A 26,406-nucleotide genomic window follows, 5' to 3' on the forward strand; every position below is an offset into this window, starting at 1 on the left:
CTCAAATCATTATAGCACTTTATTCTTATTGTTCCAGTTTTTCATAAACACATGGTATCTTTTAGTAAGAATGCATAGCGATATTAAGAGAGGATACATGTAATTATAGAGAAAAAAAAACCGGTATATTAAGTCAATTGAAAAAAAGAAAAGGTAAATCACGGGAAGGAATTTTTTTTTTTTTTTTGGTCATGACACAAAGGAGCTTGACTATTCTGTTTTTTTCAGGCATCAAATTTCCAAAATACTTTAAATTAATTTACCGTGGTCAACGACAACGTTTGAATTTAGCGACCCCCAATTGTTTCCGACAAAAGTCACGTTGCTTCAAACGTCGTTCACCGTCCTGGCAATAACTGGGCTTGTCCCATAACAAACCTCCTATAAGTGGGCCGTGTGCTTCTATTCAAAGCTCCACTTCTTATTGGGCTGGGCCACATTTAAGCGATTTCGAAGGCGCACTCTTCTCTCTTTCAACTTTGCTCATCTTCGAACTAATCGATGCATGAGATGCAAAGAAGAAAAATCCCAAGCTCCGCTTTACCAATGATGTCATTAACAAAAAAATAAAAGAGTGCTTAAGATTTATGTAGCAAGAAGCGACCGTTCAGTCCTAAACCTATTGTATTTTTATAAATTTAATCTTAAAAACTTTTAATTTTATCAATTGAATCCTAAGCATTTTCGTATTTTGCTAATTGAGTGCATCCGATCAATTTTGATCGGAAATTACTGTCATGAATGCCAACCATTCTACGTGACACCCTCTATGCCGACGAGAATAAAATTTTTATAATAATTTTTTTATTTTCCTTATTTACCTTTTTCTTTTTTCTTTTTTCCCTCCACTGGGCCTCATCGATGGCCAGCGGAGGTTGACGGGGCCTCAGGCGAGGGCGACCTCAGCTAGGGGCCAATGAGGGCTTTGCCCTTAGTAGAGATCGGCGGAGAGAAAAAGATAAGAAAAAGAAAGAAAGAAATAAAGAAAGAAAACAAAATAATAGTAAAAAATAAAAATATTAAAATTATCTACATCAACACCGATTCGGCGGTGTCATGTAGAATGACTGCGATTCACGTCAACATCTCAGGCCATAATTGATCAAATTAACTAAATTGACAAAAGTGTTTTGGACAATGTTCCCTAGATCTTTCTTCCCCTTCACTTGCGCGCGATGGCTTAGGCCGTCTACCAGCAACCTCGACCACAATCAAAACGGGCATATTCGCGGCATCTGATATCTAGTAAATCAGCAAAACCCATGTCTAGCCGCAGAATCATTTCTACTTTTAGATCGTGTTCGCTCCGGCGCATGTTTTTGAAGAGACTCGACTTTTAGTTCGCCACATCGGATCTTCGGAAAATTCTTCTACAGTTCTTGGTCGTTACTACGGCGGCGCGTGTATGGATCGGTTTGGTTGATCATTCGATACAAGTAGGTTAAGAAAACCGAACCGGAAATATTTCTACAGGTAGCGCCGGTAGCATTATTCATAGGTTCCCAAAAATCAAATAATAGCGATACAGGCATATGCAGACATGAGTAATTACATAGAGGTGGGTGGGCGGGGGCGGTGTTGTGCAGCTGCAACCGCCCGCATCGAACTCTACAACGTACATCCAGAAAAGAAAGAAAGAAAAAAAAATCAAGCCATGGTATCGAAGCAGCTGAGCACGTCCAGGAACGCAGACTCATGGAAATAGTTGGATGGAAACGCCATCCCTCTCTCGCCGCCGCCGTGCACGGACCCGGCTTCGAACTGTTCGAACACCGTGTCCGACTCGGCCGGCGACTCGCAGCTCGAGCTATTGTGACTACTGATCCCGAAACCGCAGTTATTGTTACCGACGCTGCTACTATTACCTGCCACGCAATAGTCGCCGGCCGCCACGAACCCTCTCTCGTCAGCGCATCCACCCCGAGGCTTGTCGCCGTCGGCGTCCATGAGCCGAGCAACGTCCGAGTCGCGGCCGGTGAGCCCTTGGACGGTGGCCCTGAACTCGGCCGCGCTCGTCTTCACCTTCATGGGGCTGGATATGTACACGACCTTGATCCCTTTATCGGCCAACGACCTCCTCCGCGCCGCGCCGGCCGGCTTCCGGCTGCTGGCTATCTTCTTCTGGTGGTGGAGGTGGACACCAAGCACGTCCATTTTCATGTCAAACCGAACCTCGAAATCTCACGACAAAAGAAAAAAGGAGGGAGGCGCTGGGGTCTCTGAGCAAGGAGAAAAGAGCGGGGCATGGAGCGCCCTTATATAACGATATCGGGAAGAGTTGGGCCGTGGAAAAAACGAGGATTAAGGATGTTTCGGGGAAAGGAGTAGTGAGAAAAAGAGGGAGAGAGATGTCCAATCGATTGATGATGGGTTTCAAGAGGGAGAGATGCTTAAATGACCCGGAATCGCACGGTCCGTTTGGTGACACCTTCACCTCCCTCCTAGGACTGGCTTTCGGGTTGTTCGGACAATACTGGATAACGCACGTGCGCAGCCACCCGCGACCTCCGAAACGCAGCCTTTGAAACCGGGCGCACGTGGCTCGACGACATTGGCTCGGTGACTAGCGGGCGGGGGGAAGTTACCGGGAAGCTGGTCCTCATCTTTGATTTCCTTTGAAAGTCTTATTGCCCGGGGTCGATTACTTGGTGACGAGGACGTGGGAGGTATCATCCCACGATCCCATTTTCGTAAATGTGAACAGCTGCTCGACATCGCTGTCGAGGAAGAAGGGGGGGCCCATTCGTACGTTGAATGTGAGCCATGTGAGGACATATCGAGAGTTTTTTTTTTTTTTTTAGCCTAATCTTTCGTCTGTCGTGTCCGAGATTATCATGATAGGCTACGAATTTCAAGTTCAACCATTAGCGTCGTCCTCGAAACAGTGTGCGGAGGAGATGATGTGCGGTTCGGATTGGACCTTAAGTTGGGATTTAGATAGCTTAATATTGAGATTTTTATGACATGCATGACTTTACTCAAATCGGACCTTGAAAATGAAAATGAAAGGTCTAATTTGAGTCACGTTTGGGATTCAAAATTTTTCAAACTCAAAAAAAATTCTCGCCCATATTTTTGCCCTCCCTTTCAACACATGATGTGGCTCAAATCAAAACGTTTATTTTTATTTGGACGGCCTGATATTACGCATGTCACGAAAATCTTAATATTAGACGATCCGAATTCGGTTGGGATTTGCTCTTGTCGTGTTGTTGATTAATAATGGTGACTATATGTCTTCTTTTGTTTTTTAAGCTTTTCTTAATGGGAGCATTTTGTACCTCGAGAGGGGTCATTCACAGTCGCGTCAAATGATCAAAGAGCGAAGTGGATTTATGACATTTTCTCGCGTGGTATTCCGTGAAATGTTTTCGGGTCTATTGATCCGGAGGATTTGTCTCGCAGGTTTTTGTAATTCGTCGTTGTAAATTCGCTAATTGACTGTCTTGTGAAAAACGGAAAAAAAAAATTATTGAGAGTCATCTCCTTAAGAATAAACTAATCGAGAAAAGAAAAGATAATCTATATGAGAGTTATATCATATTTATAGTTTAATTCGAGTAAAGCTCCAATCCAAGAAAAGGGTGTTTGTCAATTAAATCTAGTTTTGTAGATAAGGAATGGGAGATTTGAAGATAGTCGATCTCTTACATGTAGTTTTTCCGTGAATTTGAGGACACATGTTTAGTAGATGAAGCGGTATGATTCTAATGTGTATAATAGATAATAACAATGAGTTGCACTCGAAAAAAAAAAATCAAGCTCGAAATCAAAATCGAGGTAGTAAGTCAATTGACGATCGGGATTTGACGCGTTTGCTTGACAAGTTTTAATCACGGTCATATTTAATTTCACGAAGGTCGTATTAATTAGTTTCATGGTTGATTTTTAAAAATAAAGGAAGAGTCGCGACTAGTAGCTTTTGAGGTTGATTTTTAGGTCAAGACGAACGCATCACTTCACGAAATTTGTTCACATCCAAAATGAATCGTGCCGATGCGCTCGCCGGAAGGAGCCGAGGAAGCAACACAACAATCTAGAAGTTAGGTGCCAATGGGGACATCAATCGGGGACATTAGGAAAGGAAGGAAATAGCCTCCACAGTTTCTTTAACGAGACAAACTTTGTCAAGGACTAGGAAAATAGACAAAAAAAGACAAGCAGCGGTTTTGTTGACAATCTCACTCGCTCCCCCATGTACATCTAGAACGCCCACCCCAAAATTCAAGGTGGGGCCGGCACGTGGTGGCGTAGTGCGCTGCAGATTTGGAGGACACGCCACCCCGTGACGTCAAAAAGTGCGTGTGTTTGTGTTTGTGTGTGTCTCTCTCTCCTCGTTTCGATAAAAAAATCGTAGATGGGGAAAACGACATCTCGCTTTCGCGACCCAAAACGGCGATGGTGCCGACGTCGTTCGAGGGGCGGGGGAGCGGTTCCTTCCACGCAAGTCGCACTTTTGACCGGACGGACTCTCGTCCCGGATTTACGGACCGCTGGATTGTGCGGTGCAGAATTTGGCAACGATGCCGGACATGTGGGTCACGACTCCTACACAACGAGGTCGCACGTGGGTCCCGACTACCGTAAAACGACGCCGTATCGTATGTGTCCGTGTCCGGTTGGGCTCGAGCCCGAAAAAGGGCCTCGAAAATAGGCAATTGGGCTTCACTTTCGGGGCTTGGGCTTCGGTATTGTGGCTGGGCTTGAGTATTGTGGCTGGGCTCGCGTTTAAAGATTCAGGCTTGAGTCATACCTCGTCCCATCTTTTCGCGGGATTACGACGAAATACGACTTATTATAACGGGGGCGTCCTCTGAACTTCTCCCTTCTCCCTTATCCATTGATCTAGGGGTCCGAATTGACTTTATGGAGGGAGGATTCGCCTAATTAACGTTATTGAAAATCTATGTATAGATCTTTCTTTCCGTAAAATGGACTATAAATCTTGATTAAGTTTAAAGAAATCCGATTCACATCCAACACTTGTGATAAATGATGCATTGTCTACAATCGCTTTATATTAACAAATACGTAGCGACATTAAAGTTTGACCTATATAGGTATCGATAACGCACCATTACATTTTTAATTGAAAAATATGATTGTTTCCTTCTCTCTCTCTTTCTTTCTTTTAAGGACGGTAAGTTCAATTACATTAGCTTTCTTCAATGTTGTCTACCGAATGTAATTTTTTTTTTGGTTGAATACGGAATATGGTTGGAAAATGCAAAAAATTGTTTAAACTTTAGCATTGAATTCTGATTTGATGGAAAAAAAAAAAAACATGTCAAGGACACAAAACGTGTTAAGTGGTAAGTGTTATTAACGACGAAAATCAATATCAAGTTGCCCCTTTTCTTTCCTATTTTGTCGGAATTACTACTTCTGTGCATGTACTTTCTTTCTTTAAAATTTGAGATATTCATGTCGTTGCTTCTTAGCAGCAACAGCAAGTTATAAACGGAGAGAGAGAGAGAGAGAGAGAGAAGATTTAGTGGTTGAGATGAAAAAAATGAACGGTGGATGATGCCATTTTTTGGATTCTTGCAGGTGGCAAAGGCTGTCTGAATCCTCTGAATATCGGGCACTGCCAACAGGAAATTAAAATAAGCACACAAGAAAACAAACACGAGTTGTCAAAGCACTAAACTGAAACAGTAAACAAGAAAAACAAAGGAAAACGGAAAGAAAATTCGCTTGTCTTTGGAAAAAGCGGAGGAAGAAACAACGAAAGAAAGTGAACGCCTGGGAGATTGGGTAGAGTTGAGCCAAGCGTCACTCCCCCTTTCCCCCCCTTTCCTCCAATTTCGCTCGCTCACTTAATACGACACAAATCATCACTCCATCTTTCTTCTCACATCAATTTCCCATGTGGGTTTTCGCTCAAAATCTCATCTTGTAGAGGGAGTTTATAAATAATTTCTTGGCCAAGTCAAAGGACTTGGACTCTGATCCGACTTTGCTTGTTCTTCCGGTTGATTTTGACTTCTGGGGTTTTTCAAGTATCGAATTCTCGCAAGAGGGTAAGAGCATTCGTGACTCCACGAGTTGGAGATCTGTTCTTGAATCTCGTTGCTTCGTCCCCAGTTCGGCTCTGCTCATTCAAAAATCTTGCGAGTCAGCATTAACATCATTTCGTGGATTCTGGGAAATGGATTTTACATACTCGAAATTATGTTCTATCTGGGCAATTCATGGATCTTCTTCTTAGTTCAGCTGCAGTTGCTCCGTGTTAGATTAAGGTATGGTCCATCTTTGCCTACACAAAGGCGTGATCCTCAAAGTTATGCACCTGGCAAAGCGTACTTTGTTTTTTTCATGGGTCGTCCTTTGATTTGGCTTCTGCTTCTTGTCGAGCCGCCTCAATTTTCTCTGTATATGTGTTTCGAAATACTTTGTGATGAGATTATCATTTATTCACATGATGTGGGAGCTTGTATCCTATTTCCTTAACCTCGTCTATGAAGTCCCAACCGGACTCTTTTAAGCCCTAGGGTCTTGGGTTGTGGCTGTGAGTTGTCTCAGAGAGAGATTTCCGATGAATTACATGTTAGTGCTCTGCAATTGTGATGGAAATACATATCACTCGCGACTTGTTTGAAGTGTAAAGATGTCTATCAAAACAATGTAATACATGTGGGGACTACTTGTGCTCTAGTTGTTTGTCGGCTATCAGTTACTGTTGACATATTTGAATCAGGCGCCATGAAATTTTATAAAAGAGTTCCTGTTTTATGTCGTTGTAATGGATGGTTGGTGTGTATGTTTATTCTCGGAGAATTTTCTCTTGAGATGTGTGCTTAAATTGGCATCTGCTCTGGTGCTGACAAGTCTATTATCTATTTGTTCTTTTATGTATCTAATCGCAATAGGTTTTTGTTTCATAAAATGTCCTTATTTGTCACCCTTCTGATCATTAAATTCTCATTTGCTTGAAGCAGTTAAAGAAGGGCACAGCTCCACAGTGAAAGAATCGGCTCGCAATTTTGAAGTTGTTGTGAGGCAAATTTTGGGTCCTCTCCATAATAAGAATCCTGACCTCACATTGAGCTGATAAATTTTACATTATTCCGAGCAATGAGAAAGTGACATAAAATCGGGGGTTGTGAAACATCGAAGTTCGGTGAAGCGAATGAGAATGCCTGAAGTGAGTGGGATGCTGACCTTGATCTGCAATCAGTGATCTAGAATCCATCTCGATTTTTGCGTTTCTCTTATTGGTGAGTCGGCTGTTCACGTATTGGTGAATTTACGAGCATATTTTGATCTCCTCACGTAGATGTCCCTTATATGCCAAATATCTTGTGTCCTGATCTATAGCGCTGGAATACTCTCTCTCTCTGTCTCTCTCTGTCTCTCTCTGTCTCTGTCTCTCTAATTTTGCCATAACTGCAGTGTGATGCAACCTTTGAAGTGTCAAGACCTTAATTCAAACCAAAGGCGATAAGAAAGTATCATGTTGATTCCTTTATTTCTCCTAATATATGCTGTTATGGTGTAAACAGTCAGACATCCATTAACAATAGGCGTGCAAGGACTCTGTTGACATCTTGGAGGATACCGCTCAAAAAGGATTGGCCCCTAAATCTTGCGTGGAGACCAGTATTAGTGTAGAGTATTCAGAACAATCATAAAAATCCAAATGGCTGATGCAAGTCCGAGAACCGACATCTCAACCGACGACACAGATGAGAAGAATGAGAGGGTGACTCTCTTTTCACTCTCTGCATCATTTCTTCTTCGTACAAGTTTAATTGTAAAAAATTGGCTGTTCTGATTGTAAAGAAACTATACATAGTTCTTATATGTTTCCAGTCTATGCTTGTGTATATTTAACATGTCTCATGAAGAGTGCTCATTGCTTTGGAGATGGTCCTGGTGTTGTCCAGTATATACGGAGATATAACATGTAACTGTCCATAGTGCAGTTTGACAGGGGTAAATCTACAGCTATGGTTGCCTATGATTCCAGTGATAGATCAAAGGACAAGACCGATCAAAAGGTCATACGGCATAATTTGGTTTGAGCATATGAGATTAATTTGTTGTTTTAGCCAGCTAATGAAGTCTTTGATTCTTGGACCAAATCGACATGCAGACTCTTCGCAGGCTTGCTCAAAACCGCGAGGCGGCAAGAAAAAGCCGATTAAGGAAAAAAGTATGTTCGCAGATTATCATCCATCATGGTATGTGTCTGTCTGTTTACACCTCTTCTATTTGTTCACCAAAGGCTTTTCTTTTACCTATCTCTTAGGCATATGTCCAACAACTGGAGAGTAGCCGCTTGAAGCTAACTCAATTAGAGCAAGAACTCCAGCGAGCAAGACAACAGGTAACATTTGCTTGCTTTCCAAGTTAGCAGATATCTTCAGTTCAGACACTTCCGTAAAAGTCATCTGTACATTTGAAATGTGACTTAATATTTCTTCCTCTAGGGGATATTCATATCAAGCTCAGGAGACCAAGCTCACTCAGCCGGTGGAAATGGTATTCTTCTATCCACGTGTCATTTAGATGCAGTTTTTCCATAGCTAGCTTATGGATACTAGTTAACAAGCACCGTTCTGCTTTGCAAGCTAATTGAGAACAGTATGCAGATCAGATACATTTGGGTTACTCTGAGTTGCTAATGCCTGTAAAACCTAATACTGGTCAATTCCTCCTATGAACGTTAGTGAATATGGCAGGACCAACAACTTTTTTGCCTTGATATGAGACTGTCGCGTCCTTCCAACAATTTCAAGTAGTAAAAGTATGCATTTAGCAACAGAGGAACAGTGAAGGGATGATGTAAGACAGAAAAGGATAACATATAGTTGAAATATCCTCGGTGGATTACACTTAGAAGTTGGATGTAATGCTTATGCACCGTGTCAAATGATTTGTTCGACTGATTTAATGGTATGAGAATTTTAAGGAAAAGTCATGGTCAGAGTTCACGAGACCTTATGCCATTCTATTTGGTGGAAAGGGCAGTGGATCAGTTATTCGCTGGTAATAGTGGTCGGTGGGTGGATGCCGAAGAGATGATTGTGTAGGTATCAGGTTTGCAGCAACAAGGATTTTGCTATGCAAAGTGGTTGGTAGTAGTGGTGGGTGGGTGGGCGCCGAAGAGTTGCAAAGGTAACGAACAGCTTTGTGAACATTGGTTGGTAAGTGGGGAGTATATGTTGAAGGCTTCTCTTCTGATGATCTGAGGAGAAGGTCGAGTTGTTCTACAGAAATTTGAGAAAAATGTACTAACCTTTTCTAGATGTTGCATTTTGGTCATTTGCATGCTTTGTCTCTGTCACTTGAATTGACCTCCTTATGAGTTGTCAAATTGCTCCAGCCATAAAACAGGTGCATGTTCCATAACAGTTCCAAATTGGAATGCTTTTAGTTTGGGTTAGTGTATACCTTTTATATTAGTTAAGTTAATCTATAATTCGTGATCTTTTTTTTTTTTCTGCATTGTTTGCAGGGGCCATGACATTTGACGTAGAATATGCGCGGTGGTTAGAAGAGCAAAACCGGCAAATCAATGAGCTGAGGTCAGCGGTGACTGCCCATGCAGGTGATGGGGAGCTCCGTATCATTGTTGATGGTATCATGGCACATTATGATGAAATCTTCAGGCTGAAGAGTAATGCAGCCAAGAATGATGTTTTCCATCTCTTGTCGGGAATGTGGAAAACACCAGCTGAGAGATGTTTTATGTGGCTTGGTGGTTTTCGTCCATCAGAGCTCCTCAAGGTAAGGGCCTTTTCTTTTCCTCATTGGGGTGATTCTAAAATATATTCTGGTTACTCAGTTTGTAAATGCTCGAAGTTGTGACGTTTTCAGACACGGCACTCCAGCATAATGCCCATTCCATTGCCCTTTTGTGATCAAATTATGACATCATTAGTTTTGATATCGTTGTTTTGCGGGGAAATCGGTTCCTTGCTGATAATGCCAACTCTTTTCTGACCACTCACAGCCAAATATACAACTATTAAGTGGAGAACCATAGTTAGGATATAGTTGAGAGTCGTCAAGTTGACAGGAATAAGAGGTCCCACATGTGGTAAATTTTCTGCTTGTATATTGCTCGAGATGAAATTAAAGATAGTCAATCTGTCTTGAGTAACTTCCATGGTGGGAAATCACCACCCTATATTAATTCGTTCACTACTCCACTCACACATGACGTGACTTGCCCTTGTCTCACCTTTCTCACTCTTGGAATACAATAACCACGCATCTGCAAACTTGGTAAAAGAGACAATTGTCTATCTGTTGTGAATGAAGCGCATCTGCCAATCACACCCTCAGTGCTTTATACACCTATGCACGCTACGCTATTCTCCCTCAAGTGAAAGCAAGACTAGAACTTAAGCTGCCTTGTGCAGTAACTTTTTTGTTTCCTTGGTCAGACAATAGTTTGTTAACTTCCAGCATGTGGGTTGATATGAATAATGCAATTGCATGTTCTTGCATAATTGTTTTGCATGTTCAACCTTTGCCCCCCAAAACCCCCACCCCAACCCCAACAACACCGCATAATTATCTTGATGGCTTTGTTTGCGCAGCTTCTTGTGAACCAGTTGGAGCCACTGACAGAGCAGCAGCTGACGGGTATCGGAAACTTGCAGCAATCGTCCCAGCAGGCAGAAGATGCGTTGTCTCAAGGGATGGAAGCATTGCAACAATCTCTTGCTGAGACATTGTGCAGCGGTTCTCTGGGCTCTTCAGGTTCATCTGGCAATGTGGCAAATTACATGGGTCAAATGGCCATGGCTATGGGAAAGCTAGGGACGCTTGATGGGTTTATCCGCCAGGTAGTATAACATCAATCTACTGATCTCTTTGGATACTAGTATTGAATTTCAACAAACGTGGATTGGGTTTTTCTTTTGGGTGCTAGGGCTGTGTCTATAAACATTCCCTCTGGTGACAAACTCGAGAAAATATTATTCCTGGCTTTTCAAAATTAATTTTCCATCGATCGACGGAAAGAACATTTCATCTTTGACCGCATGTCAATTTCCAATGTCTAGCATTTCTAGGTAGCTTGCTGTCTAATTGATGTCTAAACATTTTGGGGATGTTCATATAGCTCATAATAGATGTCAAACCGAATTTTCTGAATTTTTCTCTAATAGCAGTATGATCTGATAAGGGCTGCTTATAAGACATATGAGCACTTTTTTAGTAGAGCCAGCCATTAGATCCTGCTGTAGATATCTAGAGGGAATCAACTGTTAACCGTATCTCATGTTTCCTGCTAGCAAAGCATGCAAAAATTGATTGTAATGACAAACCTCGTAAACTTGTTGTATAACTTTGCCTTTTTATGATACATACTATTCAATTAAATTGCGGGCTATTATGATCCTTAGAATGAGCGGGTGACAAGGTCTAAGGTAACATCCTGGGAGCCCCTGAAACTGATTATAGTATCTCGTGCTGCCAAGTATTTCCTGCAACATTGTCATCGGGTTATTGTTTGTCTGTGCTTTGTGCTTTATTCTGAATCGGAACTTAATTCTTTCCGATTGCCGCCACCAGGCTGATAACCTGCGACAACAGACGCTACAACAAATGAATCGCTTATTAACGACTCGTCAGTCAGCTCGCGCGCTCCTCGCAATTCATGATTATTTCTCCCGACTTCGGGCCCTTAGTTCCCTCTGGCTTGCCCGTCCAAGAGAATGAAGAGCTCACGGTCTATGCAGGCTGACATGTACATTGGTGATCTGTAGGAAGCTATCAGTTTTGATGTAGTTTCGGATCTAGAACTGGCTGATTTCTACTTTGCTTCAGTATCTATTTTTCTTTCTTTTGGTTATAATTGTTTTTTTTTTCTTTCTTAGACACGAAATCACAGAGGATTGGTTGATGGTATGTTAAGCTATCATAGGTTGGGATTGGATTGTTATCATTGAGGATACTGCTAATGGAGTAGGCACTCCTGTTCATTAGTCATCTAATAATTGGTGCAACTACTGTTGAAGTTTCTGGAGTGAATTGGTAAGATTGTTAGAGGAAGCACTTGGAATGATTCTGTTGATCCGAAACTAGTTTCTAATCATCACAAATTTGTTGATGAGGACTTGTGGGTACCCGGCAAGGCGCGATATGTGGAATACACTCTTCTGGACCGATCAGTATGGCTCGGAGAACATAGAATAAAGCAGCAAGTTTTCCTGATGTGTCGAGCATGACCTGTTTTCCTCCTAGCCACCTATCCAGGGCGCCTTGCAATTTTAGAGAAGCACCAAATATCCTCTTTAATTTTCTAGTCTGCTCCTCGTAAAAACTTCAGGTTCTCATTTTTCAAAAATAAATAAAAAATGAAAAGAAAGTAAAAAGGTAATTATAAAAAAAGAAAATATGAAAGAGAGGAAGAAAGAAAAATAAGGAAAATATTTTTCTCTTCTCAAAAAGAGGAAAACATTTTTTCCACTTTTGAAGGGATTTTTTCTATGGGTGAAAAATGTTTTCTTATACTATCTTATTTTTCACGAATCAAATGCGAAAATAATTCGAAAATAATTTTTCTAAAAATTATTTTCTGCGAAATCAACGGAACATAAAATTGCCATTTTTCTTTTGGAATGCTCTCGCCACTATTCCACTCTGTGTAAGATGCGAACGAGGGTTTTGTAACTTTTGTTTATGTAAGAGTTTTAAGGACAGATTGAAGGACACAAAGTGGCGTGTGGGTGCAACGCGAAGGGGATATTGGGAATTTTCTCTAAACCTTTTGAACATGACTTTTACTTGTAATTAGCAAATTGTTAACCCCGTAATTTCACAACTATTCTCATCGTATTTCATATTAAATTTCACTCAAAAAGCGAACCCCCCCGCAGAAGTTGGAGAGGAGCTAACCTCTACTTTAGGATTTTTGCTTTTACGCGTTATGCTCATCCAAAATTGAAGATGGATGTTGACGGTTTTCAGGAAGAAAATAGGGATACGACTGTTAAAAATGAGTATGCGCTACAAGAAAAGAAAATAGAAGATTTATTAAGCAACCACTCAAAAATATCGAGTTTTTCATTAACAACAATCAATTTGCTCTTCACTTTACATTCTATGTATGACGTAGAAAGACAAGATTATTTCGTAAGTTTTGGCTACTAAAGGGCAAGTTCGATGAGAAGTCATCCGAAAGTAGAAACCGCGGGAGAAAGCATCTAGGACTACGGCTCTAAGAAGATCCTTCAATGCTCAAACAATTACTCGATGTATCGATTTGTACGTGTCAAACAAATCCACTGACAGTCCCGTTCCCAGAGACTTAAAGCAGAATTGCCTCATTTCCCTGATTTTCCTAATTCAAGACTCAGAAAACAATTTTTGATCGGTAATATTGAGCTCTAATTGACAAGCTTCTCCTAGCAAAACTGCAACACATAAATATGCCAGAATGCCCTACTCGGTTGTAGTCCAGCATGTCTGGAGTTGATATGATTCCCATATTCAAGCAACTGACTAAGAATAGAACTGAAAGAATAAAGTACACATGAAGGCAAACGAGTTTTCAGCTGAAAAGAGGGATTACCCCCAAGGTAGAAGAGCAACTGCAAGTACAAGTTTTATTCGAAAAGTTTGCACCTGAAATCACAATCTTTGGCGAGACATACCCATGATGAAAGCTCAGAAGTAGTTGCTTTTATAAAAACTTTTCAGGAAATCTGACAAGCCCTTCTCCTTTGTGCCTGAATCCTGCACAAGCCCTTGACGTCCCACCACATACTGGCCAATGATGTGGTGCCTCTGCTTAGCATGCTCTGTAACGTTATTGAGTTCTTCCATCCCCTTGAAGAGAAGCATATCAATCACCTGCAGCTTATTACTATCAGAAAGCTAGCGACTCTGTCACCACTATGCAATATGAGGTATTTCATATGCAACCTGCTCAACCAGAAGCTTAAATCCAGCTTTGACATTGCTATTCCAAAACATGCACCATTTTTCTTAGCCAATTATTGTAGCTGAATTGGAAGCAACAGGTAAAAATGATCGACTTTTATATCAAGAGGTAAAAGTCGACATTGATCTTTTTTTTCAGTCTACTGGTTTTATTGCTAGCGCTGTTAGTCTGCGAGCAATAAAGTCCATTCTTGATCTACTCTCAAAAAGACAATACTTTTGGTTTTCTAATTTGCAGCCTAAGTCCTCATGAATCAACCGTCATCCAAAATCATTTGATACACATAAGAAGGGTGAGCATCAACGGCATCATCGAAGATGAAAAATCAGAATGAACAAATTAGTGAATAGCCAACTATATGTCTACTCAGCAAGCAGCACTTAATTTGCATGCTACCTTAATTTACAGCATCAGTCACTTCCTGTCTTGATGTAGATTTTTCACAAAAATAATGCTGTGAACAAGTATACTTCGTTTAAAAGTATTGAAGACTAAGAATTCTCCTCCTTCCTATAACTTCATTAGAAGCCAAGAAAGGACTGGATGCACTTCGTAATACAATTCCTAAGAGTGATTAGACAATAAAGAAGCATCCATTCACCACATGCTTCACATCAACAGGCACCGAAGTAATCAGCTGAAAAGACTTGTTCATGACAGCCATTTTCTGGAAATTCGAAATTATGGCTTCAACATTCACCATTAAATCTGATATGTGCTCCTAATTGACACTTCAAAATTAATTTCTACATTCATCCAATCAGGAACGACCAGAATCACATGAAGAGGTACCATTGCCCGCTATATATCATACCCATCCATGCATAAGGTAACTATACCAGCTAATTAGATACGTACACCTGACCAATTATACAACACCATACCATAATCACTAAGATAAATGAAATACTTGCAAGGCGCAGGATTCTGCAACAGCATTTAGGCTGAAATTGGAACAGGGGCTTGTACATGTAGAACGGTATCATATATCGACAAAATCCCTGTGAGAGGCAGACTCTACATGCCTTAATAGGAAAAAATGAGCAAAAGCTTATTAAACTACTAGCAACTCGAAATTCAATATCATCCGTGCTTGAAAAACACAGGATCTATGAGCAATTGGACTAGCGGCAGAGAGTTGAAACGCAACTGGACACCAGTGCCAAATGGTAAAGGTAGGAATGAAACTAACGCCACCAAAAATAATTTACGAAAGCCCATTTCAACAGGTTCCAGAACACACCCCTAACTCTATTCTTCGCCGTAACCTATGCCCAATTAACCGAAACAACACATACGCGACATTTCAATTCACCATTCACCACCCCGACCTAGTGACCGCAAACACAATGGAGCCACATACGAGCAACGAGAGGGCGATGAGAATTCACGATCGGAGAGAGAGAGAGAGAGAGAGAGAGAGAGAGAACCTTAGGGTTAGTGACGTGAGAGTTCTTGCGAATCTGGGCGGAGATGGCGGAACGAAGATCGGATTTATTGACGACGTCGTCGAGGTTGTAGATGTCCATGATGGTGGGGATGGATCGGCAGGCCGCCCTGAAGAAATCGAACACACGTTGCTTCGCCTCCTCCAGGCTCGCCGAATTTGGCGGGACCTTCACGCTCCTCAACGTAAAAGCCATACCTGAGTAGGCTCTCCTGCAACTTTCTCCTCTCTCCGCCGAGCTCACTGAGTCGAAATCTGGCTCGCTCTAATCAACCTGACAGCTTCAGTTTCTTCCCCAAGCAGCAGAAGACAACAGATGGAGGCGCCACCACTTACCCGACTGCCGACTTGGCTTAGTCCTCGGATCGAACCGGGTTTGGACTAGCGTTATGGCTAGGCATTTTGAATCGGATGTTTTGGGTTCGACCGGCATCGGACTTTTTAATAGAGGGAGTTCTATCTTCTATACTATGAAGCACTAGCGCTCTTTGTTGATCTACGTATCTTGCCCACACCGATACTCTTCGACATAGGATTAACTTGTAGTCAGCGCTCCAAATACATTAGCACGAATCTAGCATCTTGACACGCCATTTTGACATGCACGGATCAATTTTAAACATTTTTAATCAATTTGAAATCAAAATGTAAATATATAAAAAATATATATACTTGTCATATACTCAGCCACCTCAAAATTAATATACTCAACAAGCAAAAAAAAAAAAAAAATCGTGATATAACAGAAAAATAAAACACTCACCATCGATATAATTTATCATTTATATATAAAAATATACATTTAATATTCAACGCGTCCCAACATGTCAAAATTCTTTATTTTTTTAAGAATGACGTATCATCATGTCGTGTGCCGGTACTATATAGGGTCTATCCCTATCCACCTAATTACATAATCTTAAAATCTACTCTCTCTATTTTTTTTTCATATTCAAAGGTAAATCACATTTTGCACTATCTGAAACTTCAAATTCTTCAAATATAAATATGGTTTACGTTCCTTATAGTATTGTATAGCGAAAAATTGGAAACTTCAATTGTATTTTGGTCGTGGCTCTCCACTAAAGCGGCCTAACAGCGGCTCGACCCAATATTCAACCCAGGAGAGAGAGTAGTCTCATTCTTTAAGTCACCTCCTGCTTACCTCTCCATTCATCTTTCGCTATTTTTAAGCATCATGTCTTCCTTAGTGCGGCTAATATTTCTTACAAACTCCATAGGAAAACTAAGTTTGTAGGCCTTTTAAAGGGTAGTATTCTTTCCTTAGCCTTTTATAGTCTTAACCAGTCACTCAATGGAGAGAGAGCGAGAGAGAGAGAGAGAGAGAGAGAGAGAGAGAGAGGACCGCGGGGGGTGAAGGTAAGGATGAAATCTTCAGTCCATTCTTAAATCCACCAGGATTCCAGGAATATCACAGAGGAAAACAAGCATTCTGCTCCAAAGGCAAGTGCGGAATACGATAAAGAGACCCTTCTTTTAAATAGGTAATAATGCACAATGGACCATACTGAATCTGGGAGATTCACATTTCCCCACATTCAGCAATAACGCAGGCCAGTTTAGGCCTGTTGTTGGGTCCTGTAGCTACATTCTCGATCTTCCTCACTACCAAAAGACCATCGCCGAGCACTCTCTACATGACCAAAGACATTTATGATTCAGAATCCTTCCAACAAAAGCATCCTCTTTGCATAACTCAAAAGTTGGCAAGGAAAAGAAATAAAAGAGAACTAAGGCTGGTTTTTGCGGTCATACCCCAAAGACGACGTGCTTGTTATCGAGCCAATCACACTTTGCACAGGTTATGAAAAACTGCAGCAACACGTAAATGTCAAAGATGATTTCCAGTGCACACAAAGCTAAGATAAGCTGAAGCTGCTATCGTAAATTATCTAATGCCCTGATAACCATTGAAAACGCGTGCAAATTGATACGACACAGACCAGTAATATAGACTACCAAGAGAGGTTGTCCAAGTTGGCATGTGCACTCGAGAGAGAGAGAGAGAGAGAGAGAGAGGAGGTTTACCTGACATCCATTAGTGTTGGGTCCGCTGTTGGCCTGAGAAAGAAGTAAATTTGCTGTTACCACCATGTCAAAGGACTACCGAATTTACTGACACAGAACTTGAGAACCTAATGTATGGATTACGAAAGAGACTCATATTGAAAGAAGATCACTGCAACTCAAAGAGACACCACCACAATTCTCAAAATGTTAGATCTAGATGTTAAGCTGTAACAGATAATTAGCTCGCAACTTAATGAGCTGAACTTCTCAGATTAGGCAGCAGAAGAAAAAGTTTCAGGGATATCCAACAAGATTGAAATTCCAAACACATAATCTGCTTAAAATGGCAAAACACCTAAAACTAAATAGAAATGCATGGGATCTTTTATTAAAAAAAAAATCAATAACACAACTTGACAATTGTTAAAGCCATGGATATACCATTGATAATAAACCAGGACCGGTGTGCTTGGCGATAAAATTTTCGTCATCAAACTTGTGCCCATATATGGAAACGCATCCGCTTCCATCACCCTGCAAAGTAACACATTGGCTTTCAAAGGATTATACAGGAAAGAAAATTTCCACCCTCGTTGCAAATGGTAAAGAGGTTTATGTTTCATTATCACAGGTTAGAAGAAATACATTCAAATATAACAAGGATCCTCTGAAGCTCAAAATGGCAGTAAGGGACTACTCCAAAGTGATAACTAATATAAATTTAAACATCGTTCTACATGTAGCAATTACAGGAATATATCAAAAGAAGAATTTGAGGATACTCTCTCTTCTGCCATCTCCTTGATGCTCAGAGTAATATGCCTATGCATGTCCACACACACAAATGCACCCAAATACCATACCATGCTGCTGGTCTTTATTAGTGATCTTGAGCTGGGAATATTAAAAGGAAGCTAAGGAAAAAAGGCGATCCAGGAACAAGTCTCATAAATCTTGGCAAAGCAGTTCAATCGGTCAAACCGAAGGTTGAAGATTAAAACATATTTTCAGGACTTATCAGGTCTACCTTCAAAAAGTCACCGGCTTGAATCATGAAATCCTTGATAACCCTATGGAATTGGCACCCCTTATACCCAACAGGAAGACCAGCTTTTCTGCCAATTTTAAACCACAAGACACGGAGATAACCAATAAGTACAAGGCCAGTTGCACAAATACATGATCCTTCCATCAGCAAATAAATAAACCACCAACAAACTGTACATGTGCCCTAAACACAGCACTTTCAAGTTTGCCATCCAAAGAAACACACAGATGATTCGCAAAGATCTTGAGCCAGTGCTGAAAAAGATGACCATCGAATGACGATATTGAACTAGCAGTCAAATAATACAAAATTATAAGACAAACATGGTCTGGCAAGTACAACAATAAAGTCACATGAGACAGATGATAATCGGCTGACCCATAATGATCAAGACAATGCATCTCCACCTAACTAAAACCGATAATGGCGCCTACCAGAGCAATACATTAGGGGAACGGGTCACTAGACCTGGCCAAGACACCAAATTCATAAGGCTTTGAGCTAATAAAAAAACGTGTGCCCAGAAATAAGGGGCTAATTTGCAAAAGAAGTTGATTCACTTTGCGTCACGGGTCGCAAGCCAGAAGAATGAAGAACCCAGGACAAGTTAACGACCACCCAATCCAGGAAGCCAACTGAGGACACGCATAGCATGCAGTAAGACTTGTCAACTGCGGGAGACTAAAGCCTAAAGAAAACTTGCGCACTCTGGCTCTCATAATGGACCAAAATGGACAACCCGAAACTCTTCTAAGGCCGATTCAATATATGGAACGCGAACTACGTACAAGGCATCGGCAAACTACACCATTGCTTATGATTTTCTTCTATCGTAAGAAAGTGATGAATTAGTTCGAGTTTGTCCAATTACCTGTACTCCCCGGTGCAGAATTGCCTGGAAAAATCACAACACCAACTCGTTTAATCAACCAAACCTAGAGTTTGAAAAGGGAAAGTAAAAAAAAAAAGAAGAAGAAGAAGTAGAAGAAGAAGAAACATCAAATATAGAGAGCGAGAGAGAGAGCGACCTGAAGTTTTCGGCAGTTTTGGGGGCGATATCGGCGAAGAGCTCCATCTTGATTCGACCGGCGGGGATGGTGCCGATGGTTATGTCGAAGAACACGACCGGATTCTTCGGGTTCGGAGGCCGCAAGTGCCACTCCACTCCCCCTCCGTTCCCTCCCATCGCCATTCTGTCGCTATCTCTCTCTCTCTCTCTCTCTCTCTCTCTGTGCGTTCGAGTTCTCCTCGCTCTGCCTCAGCTGATACTTCACTTCTCTCTCTGTTTCGAATGGCGTAATCACAAATCAGGCAGAAATCGACCCTCGAGAAAGATCTGTTAAGCGGTCCATTGTAATGAACCGGGCACTGAACCGCCGGCCCGGATATTCATTTCAGGATAAATGACACGTATGGCCTCTGAACGTAGGCCTAACGTGGGCTGATCCTGAATTTTAGCTCAATATATAATATTTTTAATTTATTCGATGTAATTCTTAAATTTTTTATACATTTTTAATTTAATGCCTAGATTATATGAAAATGTTCAATGTTATCTTTGAGCTTGAATTATCATAATGACAACATAAAACGTTTTCATACAGTACATAAACTAAATTGAATATGTACCACAAGTCCATAGACCATATCAAATAGATTATAAGTTCTTGAACGGCATTACATATTGGGTTAGAATTCAAGGACCCCATTAAATAAAGTTAAAGTTATCACATTGTATATTAAGCTAAAGTTCGATGACTATTTACGTTATTGTCCCTTCATTTTATTGATCCCACTCAATCGGACTAAACGGCCGAGTCCTTTTTCAGAAATGTAAGGTGGCAGACCGGAAGTTTAGCTTAATTATAATGAGATTATTGACATCATCATGAGTTTTAATCGACTATGTTCTAAATGAGACAAACTTATATATGACCAATAAATTGAAAGATTTCGCGTAAAATTCTGCACTCGATTAGTTTCACCGCAAAGTTTCCAGCTTACTCTTGGATTAATCAATGTCTACTTCACCGTGGATTTGACAAATAACCGCCAAAATTTATCAGGATTGCCAATATCAAGCTACTGAAAATATCCACAAAATCATAAAATCACACACTATTTTACAAATATATAGTTTTACTAATAAGTTAACAACCCATATTTGTGGTTAAGCGACCAATATTAACCGGAATGATTAACATCGAGTCAATATAAGCTGGTAAAATTTAAAATTTCCATATTGACAAGGTCTCTTATGCCCGTGTATAGAAAGGCGTTCACATTTTTCCAATGAACAACTCTCTTTTCAGCCAATTAGCATAAGAACAAAAATAATCTTAGAGTTTCATAATATAAAGACAAAATTTTAAGCTGCCCGGGCTTCAAGAAGAGAGGACACCGGCTAGCGAATCATGGACATCATCAGCACATTCAATTGCTAACATAGATTGAATATTTGCACTGGCCAACTTCTCTTCCTACCATCCAGGTCAATACCAACAGCCTCCAGGGATATGTCGATGCTGCGATGCTCTGGAGCACGTGCTATGCTTATTCTTAAGCGAATTTTGTGAGCAGGACGGGCATCGGAACCGACTGGAGCAAGCCCGTCAGCACGGGGCCTCTTCGATGACATTGCAATGGGTTCACGAAATGTCAAGATTGTCTGTGACCAATGAGTTTTAGGGGTAGATGGGGATGTGGATAATACGGCAGGGAAATCCTTGCAAAACCTGCTGGTAAACCCAGTCTCAAACCACAAAACAACTCCATAGCACCAGGTTGGTTTGCCTTCTTTGTCTGCTAGACCAGCTAATTTTGGTGCTATCTCGATATTTGATGTAAAATCCACTTCATCGGGCTTCATTGTAACAAGGTCGAAAGCCTGAAGCAAAATAAAAACCACCATGGCAAAGCCACAGATCAATCATAAGTTGAGGGAAGACAGAAAACAGTCCATCAGCTGCAACACTTTGTTTGGATGCAAGCAACTAAGACACCCTAAAAGACTTTTCATCACCAGATTTTCATTTGAAGTAGTATCAGAAGACATGAGAGGGAGAAGAAGAGGGGAAGAGAGAGAGAGAGGACACCAACTAAAAGAAATCCAATCCCAGCCCAGATAGCAGCATGGCTGCGACTCAAGAGATAAGGAGACTATTTAGCTTTGTTGGGCGGGGTTAAATGAAACATGAACACAATCTGTGGACAGCTAACTCCATCAGCATGCTTATCAAGCAATTGCCATTGAATTAGTGAGACAGACCACGAATAAATCACACAAGCGGATGAGCAAAAATAGGGACCCCACTTTCCCTCCATGCAGTAATATTAAAATTGACTGGAAACTGCTGTTAACCTATCCTTATAAACAAACATAAGGAATCCACCACTAACCTGAAGAACAACTGCATCAGTGACTAGATCACCATCATTCACAACATCAACTATAGGATATCGAGCAGCATCTTCGACAATTTCCTTGCCAATGCAAGACATACTGAAGCCGTAGACATCTTCCCAAAAAGGAATACTCGTCGCACCTTTCCCAAATCCTGCAGCAAACTGGAAAGAAACGGGAGACAATTTCATTACTCTGTAGCAGCAAATATCAGCATAAAGATTTAAGATTAAAAAAAAAAAAACTACTTACAATAGTGGCAGTGTCAGGGAGTATGGCACCTCCTGGCTTCAGCCATCGATCCCGTGCATAAAGGACTGAGTTTAACATGGACTCGTATAGCAAGCAATATCCCATCCACTCACTAATTAGCACATCCACGGAATGAGGTTGGATTTGTATGGATTTATCAAGCTCTTCAACCATGCTATGAACAACTTCCACGACCCCTTTGCAACTATCATCACATCCATCTGGTCTCCCACTCCGCCAGAGGCCATTGTCTTTTGCAATCTGCAATGATCAAGCAGTATGGAGAACGTGGAGAATTCAACAAGGGAGATGAAAAAATTTACCAAAAAAAAAAAAAAAACAAGGGAGATGAAAAAGTGTTCCGCAAAACTAATTTGTGAGGCACGAAAATCAACAAGAGATCCACTGACAGGAGAAACTTTACCTGATTAGCTACACCAGCCATCTTCTCACTGGCTTCAACTGCAATCACTTTTGAGGCCCCAGCTTGAGCAGCAAATAAGCTAACGATGAAGAAAAATTTGGAAAGTAAGCATGGTGGTGCACGTTACTAATATGAGGTCATCATAAGCGAGGGATAAATTCCAAATTTCTCAAACTAAGGACACTTGAAATTGACTCATATGAATAGATAATACGATTGAAGCAAGGAACACCAGGTGGCTTCGAGCAAGCAACACCAGGTGGCTTACAGATAGTTTAAACGCAGGCATCTTAATGGCTTGCTAGAAGATGGATATGAAAAGCTTTGGGAGAGGGGACCTGAGAGCTCAAAACCGGATGCAAACAGCAGTGGAAGGAGAAAACTTTTATGTAAAATGAACTGAGTGAGCTGTGCACCCAATTGCTAAACATTAGTCAAGAGGAAACATGACTAATGTAATAACCCAAGAGAGCCGATCTAACCACAACAAAGATATTGAGATATCTGTAATCTTACACTGAACGTACTGGCGCTTAAAATAAAAGATGAACAACTAATAATGACAGCATGAACTATACAAGTATGGACTATTCTGCCCGAGCCTTCTATGTATGACCATCACAATATCGCTGACGAAGGTACTGACATCCACACAAGGATGCAAGGAGAACAGCCTTTCCATTTTGGAATTGTGGTGGATTGAGAAGAAGTACCAAACACTAGCATCTCCAAAATAGGAATTATAATTTAAGCAGACAGAAAAAATGAACAGCAAAGAGCAACACATGATTTTTTCTAATAGAAGAAAGCTCATTTATGTCCCTGACTTATATCAAACACCATAGTAAAGATAATTGTTTATGGATAAATGCATATCTATAAGGAGCCGAATCTCGTAAAAAGATACGCCAACTAACCTTAGAATGCCAGTTCCACATCCTACATCCATTACGACAGCACCACTCAAGAGAGAAGGATTCCTCAGGATAGCTTGGCTATACGCGTCCATTCTCACCTGCATATGCAGGGAACATCAAGTAAAATTTTCAGAGCAGAAACATTAAATCAAGTAAAAACTTCCTGGCTTAATGGGAAAAAATGGCACAAAAGAAAAAAAACCACCTGTTTCCCAATGAAACCTTTCTCTGGAAAAATAAGCCGGAATAAAAATCCAACTCTTTTGACAGATTGTTAAGCTTTACCAGACCGAGATTAGAAAGAAAAACCATATTACCTTGTCACTTATCATCTCCCTGTGAATGCCGAATGAGCTGTAAGCCCCAAAATAGTTCTCATTCACAGTCCTGACAATGTTTGCAGTGCGCCTTTTCAAACAATTTCCTCCTTGCCCATCTTCATACATCCCATTGGAAGATCCGACTTCTGCTCTTAAATTCAGATCACCTCCCGTTTCCTTCTGCAGAAAAGTTGCCCCATTCGAGGGGTTACCGGAATTCATAGAACCAGCTATCTCTGTTTTACTGTTGGAAGTTGATGCAACATCTCGACGTCCACCTTCCTTTGTAGGTTCAGAAATCGATGCAGCCTTGTCAACAGACAACTCAAAGTTCAAGGAGAAACGCTCAAGAAGTTCCCCCAAGTCCTTCAAAAGTTCCTCTTTGTCGACTAACGTAGAAGAGTCATCTTCTCCCACTTCATCTTCGTCAAAGCTGTACAAGAGCGGATCCTCTTGAAGGAAAGGATTGAGATATTTGTCGTCGTCTATATGAAGTTTAATATCTTCCAAAGAATTTGCCTCATGTGAGTGATTCAGTAAATCTTGATTCGAGATGCATTCCAACCCACAGCACCAGCACCGATTTTTAGCCACCTATCAGGAAATGAAACAGAGAGAAGAATGCCTCAGACCTCAAATTTTATCTGCCAAGCTGTCTAAAATCAGTAATTGGACCTAGAAACTTGCAATTACCAAAGATGAACAAAATTAAACTGAAGCTTCCCTCAAGAATCGTCAACCTAATACACGCAACATGAACCACACGCAAATTCAATAAAGCTAATATACAAATAAAAGTAAACGACACAATTGCGACTTCCTCAAATGATACAATAGAAACTTGAAAAGGGAATTCGTCGCTATATCTCGACCTCGCAAATGATAATTCCCGGGCTAATCTTAACTGACCTGAGAGCGAACGTAGTTGACAAGCTTGACCGAGCCGTAGAAGTCCAGACCCAAGGCCTTCCTTATGCCATGGAAATCGAAGTGGTGGGCCGAAGAGCAGTGATCGAACAGGGAAGCGCACGAGCCGTACATAGTCTCGCAGAACAAGCAGAGAAAACTCGAGTTGGACTCTTCGTCGTCGTCTTCGTCTTCAACATCGGTTGTCCAACCACCGAGCTCTTCTCCTCCTTCTTCGTCGTCCTCCGAATCTTCCACGGATTCATATCGCTCCAAGTTCGCGGGTTCTTGGTCAGGGCTTGAGGCCATGTCGTTGCGGTGGAACGAAGAGGGAGTGGTCTGAACTCTAAAACCCTCTTCTATGCGTAAAACCCTAAAAAACCGTTATAAATGTTTTGAATATTTAAATGCACCCCACTTCCACTAAAAGACCAGGCTAAATCCATTCAATTACAATTTAAGGTGAGGGTGTCATTCTTCTTTTTGTTTTTATTTTTTAGCGTATTAATGGTTTTTTTTTTCACAAAATTCTTAAATATTCTTACATCATTTTTATATTACGGATGAAAGTATCTCGCGAAAACTAAGGAACAAAAGAAAAATTCTTTGTGCCTCTTGTCTCAAAAGCTATTTATTTTTTGTAATTTGATTAGTCTAGGATATTATATCGAACAAATTGTCTTTTTCAATTTGTTTTTTTCCTTAATATCGGGGAGATATTTTTACACATAACATGTAAAACGTTTTAAAAATACAATAAAAACATTATACACACTGAAACATTTTGATATTGTTTCGTGAACACTTTAGGGATTAAATTCAATTTTGTCGATTCAAAATGAGATTTCACTAGCATTTTAAGGAAAAAAAATTCTTATTTCTATGCAATGTTTTGTTTTGATTAAATTTGATCTTTTAAAGTTTCGCGATGGATAGTGTAATTTATGATTTGATTTTGGAAAATCTTCAAGAGGGTTTTATTGATTGCTTCATCTAATCATCTCATCGTATATATAAGCATGTTAAAAAAAACTAATAAGAAGGGGATTGATGGGGATATGCACAACAAAAGTGAATTTTTTTCTATAAATGACTCTGTTAAAAACTGTCTATGTTAAATTATTTCTAGATTATGCCAGATAATTTATTTATAAATTTGCTCAATAACGTAGAAAAGAACTAAGCCCCGTGAAAATTTCTCTTTTCAATAGACTAATTTTTATAGAAAATAAAATATAACAATGAAAGAAAATAATGCTTTTATTGTACATGAAATACGCACTATAAACAAGAACTAAATATGGGAAATTCTCATTTACAATGAGTAGATCCTACACATAAGTAGAAAAACTTAAAAAAAAAAGGGAAAGTAAATAGATTTGGGGCATAACTTTAAATTTTTCCAAGAAATTTATGATGACATTTATGTCTTTTTGGTGAAAATGGAGTGGATTTAGTCGCATAGATAGTGAAAATAGCATGCTCTTTAGAATATTCTGAATATCTTCTAGATGGATTGTGATTGATATTTATATAGTCATCTTAATGCAAATAAAATTTTTGCATTATTTTTATCTAAAACTCTAACTTTATATTTAGGAGGAAATTACCAATAAAGTTTTAAATCAATTACAACTATGTCAATTCAGTCTCAAATTATTATTTTTTACTAATTGAGTCCTAAACTTTTTTTGTTTGTGCAAATTTTGGCTGAAAATTGCTGGTGTGGACTCCAATTATCCTACGTGGCAT

The 26,406-nt window shown here is 40.3% G+C and overlaps 5 protein-coding genes across 8 annotated transcripts; 1 reads left to right on the forward strand and 4 right to left on the reverse strand.

Annotated features, from left to right (window-relative positions):
- Positions 1–1,468: 1,468 nt before the first annotated feature.
- Positions 1,469–2,240, reverse strand: LOC115742235. The gene has a single exon (XM_030676395.2). It carries the CDS (start codon positions 2,158–2,160, stop codon positions 1,648–1,650), a length of 513 nt encoding a protein of 170 aa, XP_030532255.1. The 5' UTR covers positions 2,161–2,240; the 3' UTR covers positions 1,469–1,647.
- A 3,425-nt stretch (positions 2,241–5,665) lies between these two features.
- On the forward strand, positions 5,666–12,037 carry LOC115742234 (transcription factor TGA2). Of its 3 annotated transcripts, none has more exons than XM_030676393.2 (10): positions 5,666–6,023; positions 6,942–7,220; positions 7,506–7,705; positions 7,929–8,003; positions 8,099–8,158; positions 8,255–8,332; positions 8,436–8,487; positions 9,464–9,735; positions 10,554–10,802; positions 11,533–12,037. In XM_030676393.2, exons 3-10 carry the CDS (start codon positions 7,643–7,645, stop codon positions 11,677–11,679), a joined length of 996 nt encoding a protein of 331 aa, XP_030532253.1. In that variant the 5' UTR covers positions 5,666–6,023; positions 6,942–7,220; positions 7,506–7,642; the 3' UTR covers positions 11,680–12,037. The 3 variants fall into 3 exon arrangements, with proteins under 3 accessions (XP_030532253.1, XP_048135140.1, XP_030532252.1); XM_030676392.2 differs by lacking the exon at positions 5,666–6,023 and adding an exon at positions 6,119–6,242; XM_048279183.1 differs by lacking the exon at positions 7,506–7,705.
- A 1,360-nt stretch (positions 12,038–13,397) lies between these two features.
- On the reverse strand, positions 13,398–15,699 carry LOC115742236 (NADH dehydrogenase [ubiquinone] 1 alpha subcomplex subunit 6). Its single transcript, XM_030676396.2, has 2 exons — positions 15,337–15,699; positions 13,398–13,815 (listed from the first exon to the last, which is right to left on the reverse strand). The coding sequence occupies exons 1-2, from the start codon at positions 15,547–15,549 to the stop codon at positions 13,630–13,632; spliced, it is 399 nt and encodes a 132-aa protein (XP_030532256.1). The 5' UTR covers positions 15,550–15,699; the 3' UTR covers positions 13,398–13,629.
- Positions 15,700–16,734: 1,035 nt separating this feature from the next.
- On the reverse strand, positions 16,735–19,648 carry LOC115742226 (peptidyl-prolyl cis-trans isomerase CYP22). Its single transcript, XM_030676373.2, has 7 exons — positions 19,461–19,648; positions 19,304–19,327; positions 18,412–18,499; positions 17,826–17,918; positions 17,403–17,435; positions 17,130–17,186; positions 16,735–17,007 (listed from the first exon to the last, which is right to left on the reverse strand). Exons 1-7 carry the CDS (start codon positions 19,622–19,624, stop codon positions 16,897–16,899), a joined length of 570 nt encoding a protein of 189 aa, XP_030532233.1. The 5' UTR covers positions 19,625–19,648; the 3' UTR covers positions 16,735–16,896.
- Positions 19,649–20,494: 846 nt separating this feature from the next.
- Positions 20,495–25,043, reverse strand: LOC115742225 (probable protein arginine N-methyltransferase 3). Of its 2 annotated transcripts, XR_004015539.2 has the most exons (8): positions 24,658–25,043; positions 23,746–24,342; positions 23,429–23,526; positions 22,512–22,590; positions 22,088–22,348; positions 21,832–21,999; positions 20,762–21,319; positions 20,495–20,650 (listed from the first exon to the last, which is right to left on the reverse strand). XR_004015539.2 is itself a non-coding variant. In XM_030676372.2 (7 exons), exons 1-7 carry the CDS (start codon positions 24,961–24,963, stop codon positions 20,873–20,875), a joined length of 1,956 nt encoding a protein of 651 aa, XP_030532232.1. In that variant the 5' UTR covers positions 24,964–25,042; the 3' UTR covers positions 20,627–20,872. The 2 variants fall into 2 exon arrangements, 1 of the variants encoding a protein (XP_030532232.1); XM_030676372.2 differs by having other exon boundaries at positions 20,627–21,319; positions 24,658–25,042.
- Between the last annotated feature and the right edge of the window lie 1,363 nt (positions 25,044–26,406).

The sequence above is a fragment of the Rhodamnia argentea genome, chromosome 5 (assembly GCF_020921035.1).
Source record: "Rhodamnia argentea isolate NSW1041297 chromosome 5, ASM2092103v1, whole genome shotgun sequence".
Taxonomy (NCBI): domain Eukaryota; kingdom Viridiplantae; phylum Streptophyta; class Magnoliopsida; order Myrtales; family Myrtaceae; genus Rhodamnia; species Rhodamnia argentea.

Bases quoted from the DNA above. Each gene is read 5' to 3' on its own strand.
- LOC115742235 (XM_030676395.2), bottom strand. From the start codon at position 2,160: ATGAAAATGGACGTGCTTGGTGTCCACCTCCACCACCAGAAGAAGATA.
- LOC115742234 (XM_030676393.2), top strand. From the start codon at position 7,643: ATGGCTGATGCAAGTCCGAGAACCGACATCTCAACCGACGACACAGAT. The intron at 8,004-8,098 runs GTCATACGGCAT...ATCGACATGCAG, and splicing joins AGGACAAGACCGATCAAAAG to ACTCTTCGCAGGCTTGCTCA. The intron at 8,159-8,254 runs GTATGTTCGCAG...CCTATCTCTTAG, and splicing joins AAAGCCGATTAAGGAAAAAA to GCATATGTCCAACAACTGGA.
- LOC115742236 (XM_030676396.2), bottom strand. From the start codon at position 15,549: ATGGCTTTTACGTTGAGGAGCGTGAAGGTCCCGCCAAATTCGGCGAGC. The intron at 13,816-15,336 runs GTTCTCTCTCTC...AATAAGCTGCAG, and splicing joins CTCACGTCACTAACCCTAAG to GTGATTGATATGCTTCTCTT.
- LOC115742226 (XM_030676373.2), bottom strand. From the start codon at position 19,624: ATGGCGATGGGAGGGAACGGAGGGGGAGTGGAGTGGCACTTGCGGCCT. The intron at 19,328-19,460 runs GTCGCTCTCTCT...TGATTTTTCCAG, and splicing joins AAAACTGCCGAAAACTTCAG to GCAATTCTGCACCGGGGAGT. The intron at 17,008-17,129 runs GTATGACCGCAA...TTGGTCATGTAG, and splicing joins ACAAGCACGTCGTCTTTGGG to AGAGTGCTCGGCGATGGTCT.
- LOC115742225 (XM_030676372.2), bottom strand. From the start codon at position 24,963: ATGGCCTCAAGCCCTGACCAAGAACCCGCGAACTTGGAGCGATATGAA. The intron at 23,527-23,745 runs GTAATATGGTTT...CTGCATATGCAG, and splicing joins GGGAGATGATAAGTGACAAG to GTGAGAATGGACGCGTATAG. The intron at 22,591-23,428 runs GTTAGTTGGCGT...CTTCATCGTTAG, and splicing joins TGTGGAACTGGCATTCTAAG to CTTATTTGCTGCTCAAGCTG.